The 15,312-nt window shown below is 42.6% G+C and overlaps 1 protein-coding gene across 4 annotated transcripts in view; it reads left to right on the plus strand.

Annotated features, from left to right (window-relative positions):
- LOC115195569 (lethal(3)malignant brain tumor-like protein 4) overlaps window positions 1–15,312 on the plus strand; it is a 148,523-nt gene that overhangs the window by 43,041 nt on the left and 90,170 nt on the right. For all 4 annotated transcript variants that reach the window (XM_029755553.1, XM_029755554.1, XM_029755556.1 and 1 more), the window contains 4 exons: window positions 1,765–1,850; window positions 2,531–2,641; window positions 6,443–6,557; window positions 10,447–10,558. In XM_029755553.1, the coding sequence (XP_029611413.1) occupies window positions 1,765–1,850; window positions 2,531–2,641; window positions 6,443–6,557; window positions 10,447–10,558 (424 nt within the window). The remainder of the gene's footprint in view (window positions 1–1,764; window positions 1,851–2,530; window positions 2,642–6,442; window positions 6,558–10,446; window positions 10,559–15,312) is intronic.

The raw sequence follows: 15,312 nt of genomic DNA on the forward strand, positions 1-15,312 counted from the left end.
GAATGTTTCATTTTTGTGCTTTAAAGCGAGTGTGACGTGGGGCTGTTGAGAGAGAGAGAGAGAGCTGTTATCACAGTTGTTGAGTAAAACATTATTGTAACTCCTTGATCCTTGTCTTGTGCAGAGAGCATTTAATTGACCATTTGGAATAAGTTTACACTCTCGCTGTCTCTCTCTCGCCAAACTCCTATCAGACCAGATAGACCTTAGCTCAGCTAAAGCCCTTACAGTGGTGCATACAGTATGAGGTAATTGGAGATAGAGCTTGAAATGCAGGCGCTTGCCTGGCTGGCGTTAGTGAACACCAACATGATGGTATCTGTCTTTTTGGACCTAATGTTTTTTTTCTTGTATAATATATGTTGTACGTAAACTGATTGCATCAAACATCAATATAAAGTGAATGTGTAGAAACCACATCCCTTGCTTTAACTTAATATGGACTCATCATTGCTGTCATGTGCAGTATGATGTCACATCCTTTTCCTCAAGTATTTTGAGATCAAGTGAACAACAACTGCTGCTCTGGTATACTTACTTATATTATGTTATACACTGAGTATACCAAACATTAGGAACACCTTCCAAATATTGAGTTGGGTGCACCCCCTTTTGCCCTCAAAACATGGACTCTACAAGGTGTCGAAAGCGTTCCACAGGGATGCTGACCCATGTTGACTCCCACAGTTGTGTCAAGATGTCTGGATGTCCTTTGGGTGGTGGACCATTCTTGATACACACAGAAAACAGTTGAGTGTGAAAAACCCAGCAGCGTTGCATTCTTGACACAGACCGATGCGCTTGGCACCTACTACCATGGCCCGTTCAAAGGCATATTCATCTTTTGTCTTGCCCATTCACCGATTTGAATGGCACACATACACAATCCATGTCTCAATTGTCTCAAGGCTTAAAAATCCTTCTTTAACCTGTCTCCTCCCCTTCATTTACACTGATTTGAAGTGGATTTAACAAGTGACATCAATAAGGGATCATAGCTTTCACCTAGCTTTATTTCCCTGAGAATCTGGGAAGGTGAAAGTTCTCATTACTTTGAAATAGATGCATCTATAGGCACTTTACCGACATATTTACTACCACTACTTCCAGCTGCCTCTATGCACAGAACATATTTTGTCTAACATAAGAAATGTATAAAACATTAAATGTGTGGCTGAAGCATCTGCCATATTGTGAGAAGGAGCCACTTTAGCCTATTGAGATGCACAAATTAGTTTTGTCTTGGATGTTTTACTGGAATGAAATCTAGTTTCAAATTTGAGTTTCATCATAAAGACACAATATATGAACAGTTCCCAATTAGCCATTCAAGTTTATTATTGAACCATTTGCGATTGGCTCAAATGCCCAAGGCCTCTAACTCCCTCTGACTACTCTCTGACTTGGGACTGGAGTGCGTTATTTCTGTACAGTAATTTTCCTCTCTTCTATTTTAGTTCAACAAAAACTACTGAGGCACTGTCGTGTAGAGCCAATCACTTACTAATTGGAGCCTCCACAACTCAATCTCCAATAGCTAACCATAATTATCTCCGCAACCAGGCGATATGTGTACATTTGTTCCCCTGCATATGTTGCACCCATCTGTGTGTGTGTCGCGTTCAAGTTTTCAAGCACATTTTTCTGTTGATGAAATTGTCACAGCCGTTAACGGTCACAGTTTGAAGTTGTTGCATGTGCATGTGTGTGCGCTAGCTTGCAAGTGTGTGATTAATTCGATTTGTGTTTTGGATTGTGTTCAAGGACACCCCAATCCAGAACATTTCCTGTGGGAGGAGTACTTACAAGACAATGGTTCCACGGCGGTTCCAAGCCAGGCTTTCTGTATGGTAAGCAATAGGCATGGAACTGCAGGCTAGCCTTGTATCAGCCAACTGTGTGTGTGTTGCACAGCACCATTGTTATTCCCAGCCTCTGCTGCAATCTAACGGCTGATTTAGTGTTTCATAATGATTACTTTTATTGTCTAAAAATAACTACGAAGATTTGAAATTGAAGGCAGTTTAATAACTGTTGTGGTTCAGTTCTTTTTCACAATAATGACATAAGTAATGTTTTTCTCAGTTTGACATTAGTTTGTCTCTTTCCCAGACTTGTCTTTCTCATTCAGAAACTTCTGTTTCAAAACGTTTCTTTCCCCTAAAGAACTCCACTGTCAGCCTCCTCTCCCCCTGTGACATCTGCACAGCACAATTTCACACCCTCAAATCCTTTCCTCTGGCTGAGTTTCTGGCTGACAGGGCCTGTCCTCTCCTCTGCTCTCCTCCACTCTGCATGTTCTGCTCTTCTCTCTCAGAGATGTGTACAGTGTCCTGTCTTCCGCCTCCTCCCTTCCTCTCTCATTCTCTCTCTCTCCTTCTCATGTCATCTCCTGTCTTCTTTCTCTCTCCCTCTCTTTTGGTTGGGAAGTGCATGGGGATTTTTGGGAGTCTCGACAGGCTTGACTGCCATCTCTAATGCCCTTTCTCTCTCTCCGCCCCCTCTCTTCCTCCTCGCTTCCCTGTCACAGAGAGCGCCTCACAGTTTCCAGGTGAACATGAAGCTGGAGGCGGTGGACAGGAGGAACCCCATGCTGGTCCGTGTGGCCACCATCGCAGACACTGAGGACTACAGGGTCAAGGTGAGGGGAAAGGAAAGGAAAGGGGGATACCTAGTCAGTTGTACAACTGAAATGTGTCTTCTGAATCAGAGAGGTGTGGGGGGCTGCCTTAATCGACTTCCACGTCATCGGTGCCCGGGGAAAAGTGGGTTAACTGCCTTGCTCAGGTGCAGCACAACAGATTTTTACCTTGTCAGCTCAGGATTCGATCCAGCAACCTTTCGGTGACTGACCCAACGCTCCTACCCGGTGAAGGGGTGGGGTTAAAGAGAGAACAATGGAGTGAGGGGTGAGGAAATGAGTGATAGATGAAATGAGAACGAGAGTAAGAGCTTTTTAGGGTGAAAAAGGGAAAGAGTGAGGCAGGGGATGCGAGGAGGTTGTGCATGTGGAAAGAAGTGAGGGGGTGGTAGTCAGGGTGAGGAGGCCTGCTGGAGTGACATGGGAGTTTTGGTGTTTGGGACAGCAGCGTCTCTGTGAAATGAGCAGGCTGGCAGTCTGCAGAAACCACTTGGTGGTGCTGCTCTTGTTAAACCACTAACAAGCTTAACAAGCCTTGTGCTGAGACTTGATAGGTTGTAGTGTGTGAGTGTGTGCGTGCACGTGTGTGTGTGTACTGCATGCCTATATATTTGCGCATGCATGATGTGTGTATGCGTGTGTGCATGCAGGACATAATTGACAGAGCAGAGTGCCTCGTTTCTCACCATTTTTGTCCTATCACGTCACACTGCTCAGTCAGAAGAGGAGGAATCCACTGATTAATTCATGATTACGTGATCAGCCATGCGCCATTCACCCACCATGGCTTTAGCATGGGTCAAAGCAGGTTATACAGTGCCTTCAGAATGTATTCACACCCCTTGACTTTTTCCACATTTTGTGTTACAAAGTGGGATTCAAATGTATTTGTCATTTTTTGTCAACGATCTACCCAAAATAGTCTAACATTTGTAAAGTATTAATGAAAAACAACACTAATATATCTTGATTAGATTAGTATTCAACCCCCGAAGTCAATACATGTTAGAATCACCTTTGGCAGTGATTACAGCTGTGAGTCTTTCAGGGTAAGTCTCTAAGAGCTTTCCCCACCTGGATTGTGCAACATTTGGCCATTTATTCTTTAAGCACTGTCAAATTTGGTTGTTGATCATTGAAAGACAACCATTTTCACATCTTGCCATAGATTTTCCAGCAGATTTAAGTCAAAACTTAACTAGGCCACTAGTAATTAGTGTAGATTTGGCCTTGTGTTTTAGGTTATTGAAAGGTGAATTAATCTCCCAGTGTCTGGTGTAAAGCAGACTGAAGCAGGTTTTCCTCTGGGAATTTGCTTGTGCTTGGCTCCATTCCGTTTCTTTTTTATCCTGAAAAACTCCCCAGTCCTTAACGATTACAAACATAATTATAACATGATGCAGCCACCATTATGCTTCAAAAAATGGAGTCATACTCAGCAATGTGTTGTATTGGATTTGCCCCAAACATAACTTTTTGTATTCAGGACACAAAGTGAATTGTTTTGCCACATTTTTTTGCAGTAATACTTTAGTGCCTTGTTGCAAACAGGATGCATGTTTTTAGAATATTTTTATTCTGAACAGGCTTCCTTCTTTTCACTCTGTCAATTAAGTTAATATTGTGGAGTAACTATAATGTTGTTGGTCCACCCTCAGATTTTCTCATACCACAGCCATTAAACTCTGTAAATGTTTTAAAGTCATCATTGGCCTCATAATGAAATCCATGAGCGGTTTCCTTCCTCTCCGGCAACTGAGTTAGGAAGGATGGCTGTATCTTTGTAGTGATTGGGTGTATTGATACACCATCCAAAGTGTAAACAATAACTTCACCATGCTCAAAGGGATATTCAATGTTTTTATTTTTACCCATCTACCAATAGGTGCCTTTTGCGAGGCATTGGAAAACCTCCCTGGTCTTTGTGGTTCAATCCGTGTTTGAAATTCACTGCTCGACCGAGAGACCTTACATAATTGTATGTGTGGGATACAGAGATGAGGTAGTCATTCAAAAATCATGTTAAACACTATTATTGCACAAAGAGTGAGTCTATGCAACTTATTATGTGACTTGTTAAGCACATTTTTACTCCTGAACTTATTTACACATGCCATAACAAAGGGATTGAGTACTTATTGACTCTATCGAAAAACATAATTCCACTTTGACATTTTGGGATATTGTGTGTTGGCCAGTGACAAGGCCAGTGATATTGTGTGTAGGCCAGTGTTAACAAACCTCCAAACAAGCTTCAACGCCATACAACACTCCTTCTGTGGCCTCCAACTGTTCTTAAATGCTAGTTAAACGAAATGCATGCTCTTCAACTGATCGCTGCCCGCACCCGCTCGCCGACTAGCATCACTACTCTGGACGGTTCTGACTTAGAATATGTGGACAACTATAAAATCCTAGGTGTCTGGCTAGACTGTAAGCTCTCCTTCCAGACTCACATTAATTATCTCCAATCCAAAGTTAAATCTAGAATCGGCTTCCTATTTCGTGACAAAGCCTCCTTCACTCATGCTGCCAAACCAACCCTCGTACAACTGACTATCCTACCGATCCTTGACTTCGGCGATGTCATTTAAAAAGTAGCCTCCAACACTCTACTCAGCAAATTGGATGCAGTCTATCACAGTGCCATCCGTTTTGTAACCAAACCCCATATACTACCCACCACTGCGACCTGTATGCTCTCGTTGGCTGGTCCTCGCTACATATTCGTTGCCAAACCCACTGGCTCCAGGTCATCTGTAAATCTTTGCTAGGTAAAACTCTGCCTTATCTCAGCTCACTGGTCACCATAGCAACACCCGTAGCACGCGCTCCAGCAGGTATATTTCATTCGTCATCCCCAAAGCCAACACCTCCTTTGGCCACCTTTCCTTCCAGTTCTCTCAATGACTGGAACGAAATACAAAAATCACTGAAGTTAGAGACATATCTCCCTCTCTAACTAACTTTAAGCGTCAGCTGTCAGAGCAGCTTACCGATCACTGCAGCTGTACACAGCCCATCTGTAAATAGCCCATCCAACCAACTACCTACCTCATCCCCATATTTGTTTTTGTTTTTCTGCTATTTTGCACACCAGTATTTCTACTTGCACATCCTCATCTGCACATAGATCACTCCACTGTAAATTGCTAAATTGTAATTACTTCGCCACTATTGGCCTATTTATTGCCTTACATCCTTACTTCATTTGCACACACTGTATACAGATTTTTCTGTTGTGTTATTGATTGTACGTTTGTTTATCCCATGTGTAACTCTTTTTGTCGCACTGCTTTGCTTTATCTTGGCCAGGTTGCAGTTGTAAATGAGAACTTGTTCTCAACTGGCCTACCTGGTTAAATAAAGGTGAAATAAAAAAATAAAAAAATCAAGTTTCAAACAGTGCTCTACTAGGAGCAGAAACAACTGTAGATTTGGAACAAGGTCTATTGTCGTTAATCCTGGTGTCTCAGAACGTTTTTTTACTGTCTCTTTATACGATCGAAAGAGAATTTTAAACATGATTACAGCGCTCTGTCTTTAGGAAGACTTTCTGTTGATAGCTGTGCTCTTTGGTGTCCTTGTCTCCTGTAGCGTCAGCTGTGTTCTTTGTGTATGTTGGCTTGTTTAATTGTCCATTATAATATGTTTTTCTAATTGGTTTAAATGTTTTATTTTCTGTACAATACTTTGAGATTATTCTGTATAGTGAAAGGCCCTTTACGAATGTCAGATATTATTTTTAGTACTAATGTGGCTGTCTTGCGCTCTCTCGCTCTCTCTCTCTGTATTACTCAGATCCGTTTTGACGGCTGGCATGAGAAGTTTGACTTCTGGGTGGACTCTGACCTGCCGGACCTTCACCCTGTGGGCTGGTGTGCCCGGACAGGTCATCCCCTGGAACCACCCCTCTGTGAGTTCACCACCCCTGTGTGTGTGTGTGTGTGTGTGTGTGTGTGTGTGTGTGTGTGTGTGTGTGTGTGTGTGTGTGTGTGCTCTTCGCTAACCATTCCAACTCAACGCTCACATGTACACACAAATCAATGCACTCGTCCATGCTTCTCAAGGACCTCTCCATCCATTAAATCCCCACTATTGATTTTGTCCCTTTCAGAGGTGAATCTCACTGACATTAGAGCACAGCTATCTGATGTATGGTTGCAAAGTCTTTTCTATGGCACAAGGCTTTGTACTGCGCTCTAAATCCTAACCACAACTCCACAGCCAATAGCACAGTATCCCTGCCCTAAAAACAACTTTAAAGTAACTATCCAGTGAAAATCTCACTTTTTAAAAGTTTATATTCTGTTACCATTTATCCAAATAATGTAGTTGACTCGTCTTATAATCATATTTCTGGCCAAAGCATAAATTGGAGAAAAAAACACACCTCAAAGGTTTATCTCAAAACGTTAAAAAAAACACTTGAAATTTGCTTGGATAATGACATTATCTTTGGCAGAGACAGGCCCGTGTGTGACTAATCCAGCAACTTTTTCATTTTTTTCAAATTCTCTGGTGGGGAGAAGGATCTTTCTCGAGACTAGGGGAGACATGTGCTCACTGCTCACAGGCAAGGTAGCTAGCTAGCTAGCAAGCAAGCCAAGCAATCCACAGCTGGTCTTGGCAAAAAGGACAAAGCCTATGCAACAACTATCTCGCCAGTCACTTCTATTTCAAGTTGTGGTTTGTAAAAGTTGGCCTGCTGGCTGTTTAGAAGCAGTTATCTAAGGTTAGCATTCCTAGCATGTTACCTAGCATGCTAATGGTAGCAATCGTTGGCTAAGAAAGCAAATCAAAGCAGATCTTTCACACAACAACCATCTTGCCATTCTATTTTATTTTAAACACTGTGGTTTGTAGCTAAAAGTTTTATGTCAAGAGAACTTCGCTGTTGTGTTAGCTGTTGTTGACTGATATAGATAGTAGTAGCTAGCTAGCTTCATGACTAGCTAGTTACGTAGCTAACAAAAAAAATCAGCAATATAGTGACAGTGAAGTAAAGAACAGAAATGACTCACACTTGTGAAATAATCAGCCTGCATTTATTGCTGTTATAGTGAAGTGCCCTAGTAGTTCCATTGTGCTTTTCCATATTCTGAATCCATCCATACTATTTGACTTGGTGCAGACGGGCTCGGGCAGTCTGCCCCAGTGCCCCCATGTGGGACCTAATGTGAATATCCAAGTGTATACATGTCTCATTGGCTGAGCAGTCAAATCAGTAAAAATTAATTTACCAGTATACACCCAAACCACTCTTTTGTTTCCGAACAGGCAAATAAGGGGCACAGGGAAATATACTTTTTATAACATCCGAAATTATAATTTTTTGGAAGGACATCTATTTAATTCATATTGTATTTCATTTTAAAATCTGGAACACTGGACAGATACTTAAATTTATAGCAAAGTAGTCGTTGGGATTGACAAGTTGGCACAGTGCGAGAAATCAACAAAAGTATTTTTGTCTGCACAGACGAATCTCTTGACCTTTGAAGAATGCCTTCCATTTTTCTTCGTGTTCGATGTTGGCTTTGATTGTTTTTCTTGATATATTACCATTGACAGTTCCACAGTGATTTAGGGATGCAATATAAATGGCTGCAATAGAAATCATGTTAGAAATAAAAAAAACACAACTCTAATCTTATTCCAAGTGGAGGACTTGTCTCCTTCAGAGACTGGTGGAATAAATCTTTTCAATTTCCCATTTTGGTAAACACATTTGGGACGACGAATGAGGTGTGTGTGCTCACGTGTGTGTGTGGGTGCGCGAGAGCTTTGTCTTGGCACCGGCAATACAGGCCATAAACCTGATTTGAATTCTATATATCTTATTTGGTTTGTCTTAGAAGCTTGTCTGCTTGATATATTATGGCAAGAGAAATGTTTGATGTTGCTCTAGATGTCTTAATTTAACACATAAGCAGAACCATAAGGGCTATTTGTCTACCCTGACACTCGAAAACGTATTGGTCTACCCCAGCTAATGCTCTGTAAGGTCTCATTCATTGTAACTTAATTTCAAATAGATACTCATAACACATGGGTTTGCACAGTTGGATAACTAAAACCCATGTTATAGGCGATGAGGTTATATAGGCAATAACATGGGTTTAAGTTATCCAACAGTGAAAACCCTTGCATGATGAGTATCCATCTGAAATGAAGTTACAATGAATGACAATTTATGGAATTCAAGTCAGGTTTATGGCATGTACAGTGCCTTCGGAAAGTATTCAGACCTTTTGACTTGTTCCACATTTTGTTACATTACAGCCTTATTCTAAAATAGATTAAATAAAAAAGAATTCATCAGCAATCTACACACACTAACCCATAATGACAAAGCGAAAACGGGTGCATCCTGTTTCCATTGATCATCCTTGATGTTTCTACAACTTGATTTGAGTCCACCTGTGGTAAATTCAATTGATTGGACATGATTTGGAAAGGCACACACCTGTCTATATAAGGTCCCACAGTTAACAGTGCATGTCAGAGCAAAAACCAAGCCATGAGGTTGAAGGAATTGTCCGTAGAGCTCAGAGACAGAATTGTTTCGAGGCACAGAACTGGGGAAGGGTAACAAAACATTTCTGCAGCATTGAAGGTCCCCAAGAACACATTGGCCTTCATCATTCTTAAATGGAATAAGTTTGGAACCACCAAGACTCTTCTTAGAGCTGGCCGCCCAGCCAAACTGAGCACTCGGAGGAGAAGGGCCTTGGTTCTTGGTCAAACTTCCAGAAGGACAACATATCTCTGCAGCACTCCACCAATAAGGCCTTTATTGTAGATTGGCCAGACGGAAGCCACTCTTCAGTAAAAGGCACATGACGGCCTGCTTGGAGTTTGCCAAAAGGCTACTTAAGACTGTCAGACCATGAGAAACAAGATTCTCTGGTCTGATGAAACCAATAACTCTTTGGCCTGAATGCCAAGTGTCACGTCTGGAGGGAACCTGGTACCATCCCTACGGTGAAGTATGGTGGTGGCAGCATCATGCTGTGGGGATGTTTTTCAGCAGCAGGGGCTGGGAGATTAGTCGGGATGGAGGCAAAGATGAACAGAGCAAAGTACAGAGAGATCCAGAGCACTCAGGACCTCAGACTGGGGCGAAGGTTCACCTTCCAACAGGACAACGACCCGAAGCACACAGCCAAGATAACACAGGAGTGGCTTCGGGACAAGTCTCTGAATGTCCTTGAGTGGCTCAGCAAGAGCCCGGACTTGAACCCGATCGAACATCTCTGGAGAGAACTGAAAATAGCTGTGCAGCAACACTCCCCATCCACCCTGACAGAGCTTGAGAGGATCTGCAGAGAAGAATGGGAGAAGCTCCCTAAATACAGGTGTACCAAGCTTGTAGCATCATACCCAATAAGACTCGATACTGTAATCGCTGCCAAAGGTGCTACAACAAAGTACTGAGTAAAAGGTCTGAATACTTATGTAAATGTGAAATAAAGTTTTTTATATTTATTGCATTTGCTAACATTTCTAAAAACCTGTTTTTGCTTTGTCAGTATGGTGTGTAGATTGAGGAGAAAAAACAATTTCATTCATTTTAGAATGAGGCTGTAATGTAACAGAATTTTGAAAAAATTAAGTGGTCTGAATACTTTCCAAAGGCACTGAATGTAGTTAATATAAACTGAATGCATATGCTGACCCAATTTTACCTACTTGCCTGTTGAGTAAATCAATCAATGAAAAGCAAGCGTTATCTTCAAACTCTTTCTTTCCAGCCTCAAGCATACCTTGTGATTGGTTTGTTGGTTGTCATCCCCATCCAGCACACGCAGGACCTTCTGACCTTAAGAGCTCCGTGACCCAGGGAGTGTGCCCCACTCCGGGCTGCAGGGGCGTGGGCCACATCAAAGGAGCCAAATACACAGGACACCACAGGTAAGACACCTGTTGATGACTACATTGTCTGACAATATCTGCCGGTCCAGAAGAATCCCCAAGCCCCTAAACCTTGTAGATCTGAAGGGATTAGAAAGGTATCAGCAGTATGGTAGTAGTTCCACCTTGCTCTCTGATAGGCTTGGTAGCACGTTCACCATGTTCCTTATACCCATCAAATCAAACACATCCTTTCCAATCCCTACAAGTGCATAGAGGGTAGCGGCTAAGAATTGTTTCTGTGCCAGACCTATCCCCAGCTTGGCTTTTCTGATAGCATGTCACCATTGTTTAGAGGCATATTTTGTTTGCTCAATTTGCTTTGTGTGTGCCCATTGACACCCAGATCAGGAAGGACTAATAACACAAATTAAGGTATTATCCACCAACAGCTGGCTTTGGCAAGGTGAGATGTGGATGCCATTGTCTGTGGGTAATATACACTGCTCAAAAAATAAAGGGAACACTTAAACAACACAATGTAACTCCAAGTCAATCACACTTCTGTGAAATCAAACTGTCCACTTAGGAAGCAACACTGATTGACAATACATTTCACATGCTCTTGTGCAAATGGAATAGACAACAGGTGGAAATTATAGGCAATTAGCAAGACACCCCCAATAAAGGATTGGTTCTGCAGGTGGGGACCACAGACCACTTCTCAGTTCCTATGCTTCCTGGCTGATGTTTTGGTCACTTTTGAATGCTGGCGGTGCTTTCACTCTAGTGGTAGCATGAGACGGAGTCTACAACCCACACAAGTGGCTCAGGTAGTTCAGCTCATCCAGGATGGCACATCAATGCGAGCTGTGGCAAGAAGGTTTGCTGTGTCTGTCAGCGTAGTGTCCAGAGCATGGAGGCGCTACCAGGAGACAGGCCAGTACATCAGGAGATGTGGAGGAGGCCGTAGGAGGGCAACAACCCAGCAGCAGGACCGCTACCTCCGTCTTTGTGCAAGGAGGAGCAGGAGGATATGCTGCTATAACTGCAGCATTGCATGGCCTGTTGGTTGGCTCCATGCAACAACAGTGAGAGAGTGTTGCTAGCATTAACATCCAGCGATAGCTCATTGGAGCACGAATCCTTGCTAGCGTTAGCATCTAGCTCTAGGCTAGCTGACCTGGGCTTCTCTGTGGGGGGAGAAAGGGCTGCAACCAGTCGGGTTCTAATCTTTTCACCTAGGGGAGCCAGAGGTGCCTCCACAAAGGAGAGGAGAAAAAGGGATGATGGAGGACATGCACTCCTGGACCATGTTCACTCACGGAGCTCAGATACGAGCAGCCTAGAGAAGTTAACCCTGCAGCTTGCAGGCCTGCTCCATGCTCTTCTCCCTGCCAAGACTCTGACTGACTGACTGACTGACTGACTGACTGACTGACAAAGCAGCGCACAGTCTATCACCGGCTGTCATACCACTGGGGTTATGGCCCTCTCTAACCCATTTGTTTTACAAAAACACACCGCTTTGCAGAGTGCTTGGTGGAAATTCTCAGTTTTTGATAATGGAAGAGGATGTGTCTTTGAATATATGGCACTTTAGGTGAGAAAATTCGGAATCTTGCCGACTAATATTCATTTTAGTCGTGGTATATTTTGACAATGCCAGGTGTCAAAGTTGACTTTTTCAATTAACAAATTGTAGATCTCTCTGTTTTTATAATGTAGTAGTCAATACTATACGACAGTGGTAGTAGTAGTAGTCCTTCCATTCACTCCTCTCTCCCTCTCTCCCCCTTTCCCTCTTTCCCTCTGTCTCCATGAGCGTCTGTCTGAGGATTCAACTCGCCCTCTGCTATTTTTGTGCCTCACCTTTTCCAAGGATATAATCAACTCTGAATGGAATGAGAGTGGAGTGCAGTGACAGACAGAGTCCTACACAACCATAGTACCATGCTTCAAGCCCTGTTACTGCAGCAAAAGAAAAACTCTAGAAATGTGGCTCTAACCCAACTTCATTAACAACTCATTTGAATTTCATTTGCATGAATTATCATGAACTCAGAACTTCAGTTTTATGTGGAGAATAACATATGTGGGTAGAAATATGTGACCGACCAGCTCGATTCGATCTTATGTAGCAAAATTTCAAATTGTGTATTTTACATTGGATAAAAGTAGAGACTCAGAGCTAGAAAATATTGATAAACTTGTAACCTCACTTTTTGAGAAAATGTCCCTTGAATGTTTTGGTACACCTACTGGAGAGCTCTTCTTTGTCTACACCCATCCAGCATAATTCACACCCTCTTAAGCCTTAGCCCCACCCATCTCTTCAAGGATTCACATGTGAGGCATGTACAAAACAACCAAAGATTTCAAAACTAAAGGCTGGTTTATACTACGGGTGTGTTGGTAAATTCAATCTGGAGTGCCAGAGTGTGCTCAGAGTGCGCTCTGGGCATTCATAAACTCAGAGCGTTGTCAGATTGTCCGTGTGTAAATCCAGAGCGTTTTGCTCTTGGGGAGTTCAGAGCGCACATTGGACGCTCTGGCCGAGGAGTAGGGTTGATCTGAGCATTATGACCTAACAACAGCAGTCAAGCACCCAAGCTGACTGGCTAATGTTGGCTAGTTTGCTAACAACTTCCAGACACAAATGAGGGAACAGCTTACTCTGACCATTTTACTCGCCCTAGCAGAGCTGTTTAGGCTGTTTTTATGTTATCCAGAGCATTGGTGACTGCAAATGTGCTGCAGGCAACAATTGAATTGCTCTTTTTTGCCAACATTTACTGACACCGGCCATATTCAACGGGTGTTGAGCGTTCGTATATTCCTATACATGGATGGATGCTTCTCCCTCTTTCACGGATGGATGGTTGCCCTTAGTTTGAAGATGTAATCCGGAGACAGGTGTTTTATACAACAGCCTTCTGTGTGTTCTCTTTTTGACTCCGTCTGCATATTTGCAATCAAACGCCAGAATTTTCTCAATTTCCTTAGCTATCAAACTCTAATGCCGCTGATTTCAAAACTCGGTTCTCCAGAAAGTGGAGAGCAACACTTTTGCAGTTCTCCTACGTGATATCTTTCAAAAAAGCTCTGTTATTAAGGATTACCTACACATACTGACCAGCGCATGTTATAGACCGACGCGTGCTACATGGCAGAGCAATCTGAACTCGTATCTCGGCATGTCCAGCCCACCCATTTTCTCAGCCAATCATGGCTAGCGGAAAGGTTCATGTCTTTTTCCATGGCTAAACCAACTAGTCTCGTAATTTAACAATTGTATTCCTATTTACAGATGGCATACAACTGTGTTATTAAGGCACATGAAAGTTTACATGTTCCAGAAGGCATTCTGCCCCCCAAAAAACATTTTTATTAAAAAAAAGTTTACTTTCAAATGGCTCTTCTGTGAAGTAATGATCCGCGACATACGCATAGTTTTCTGAAGCGAGTCGCATATCATCACTTCTTTTATGTTATTGTGGCATGTTTTTATTCTTTAATGGCCCCCGTCATCTGAGTAAACGGTTGTGACTGCTCAGAGGCTGTTGGGAGCAGAGACACTGAGGCTCACATTATTACGACTCACACATTTATACATTTAACAAAAAAAAATATTTCACCTTTATTTAACCAGGTAGGCAAGTTGAGAACAAGTTCTCATTTACAATTGCGACCTGGCCAAGATAAAGCAAGCAGTTTGACACATACAACAACACAGAGTTACACATGGAGTAAAACAAACATACAGTCAATAATATAGTAGAAAAATAAGTCTATATACAAAGTGAGCAAATGAGGTAAGATAAGGGAGGTAAAGGCAAAAATGGCCATGGTGGCGAAGTAAATACAATATAGCAAGTAAAACACTGGAATGGTAGATTTGCAGTGGAAGAAAGTGCAAAGTAGAAATACAAATAATGGGGTGCAAAGGAGCAAAATAAATAAATAAATACAGTAGGGGAAGCGATAGTTGTTGGGGCTAAATTATAGATGGGCTATGTACAGGTGCAGTAATCTGTGAGCTGCTCTGACAGCTGGTGCTTAAAGCTAGTGAGGGAGATAAGTGTTTCCAGTTTTAGAGATTTTTGTAGTTCGTTCCAGTCATTGGCAGCAGAGAACTGGAAGGAGAGGCGGCCGAAGGAGGAATTGGCTTTGGGGGTGACCAGAGAGATATACCTGCTGGATCGCGTGATACATTTGGGTGCTGCTATGGTGACCAGCGAGCTGAGATAAGGGGGAACTTTACCTAGCAGGGTCTTGTAGATGACCTGGAGCCAGTGGGTTTGGCGACGAGTATGAAGCAAGGGCCAGCCAACGAGAGCGTACAGGTCGCAGTGGTGGGTAGTATATGGGGCTTTGGTGACAAAATGGATGGCACTGTGATTGACTGCATCCAGTTTATTGAGTAGGGTATTGGAGGCTATTTTGAAAAATGACATCGCCGAAGTCGAGGATCAGTAGGATGGTCAGTTTTACGAGGGTATGTTTGGCAGCATGAGTGAAGGATGCTTTGTTGTGTAATAGAAAGCAATATTTAACTTTGGATTGGAGATGTTTGATGTGAGTCTGGAAGGAGAGATTACAGTCTAACCAGACACCTAGGTATTTGTAGTTGTCCACATATTCAAAGTCAGAACCATCCAGAGTAGTGATGCTGGACGGGCGGGCATGTGCAGGCAGCGATCGGTTGAAGAGCATGCATTTAGTTTTACTTGTATTTAAGAGCTGTTGGAGGCCACAGAAGGAGAGTTGTATGGCATTGAAGCTCGTATGGAGGGTAGTTAACACAGTGTCCA

Source organism: Salmo trutta, chromosome 6 (assembly GCF_901001165.1).
Source record: "Salmo trutta chromosome 6, fSalTru1.1, whole genome shotgun sequence".
Taxonomy (NCBI): Eukaryota; Metazoa; Chordata; class Actinopteri; order Salmoniformes; family Salmonidae; genus Salmo; species Salmo trutta.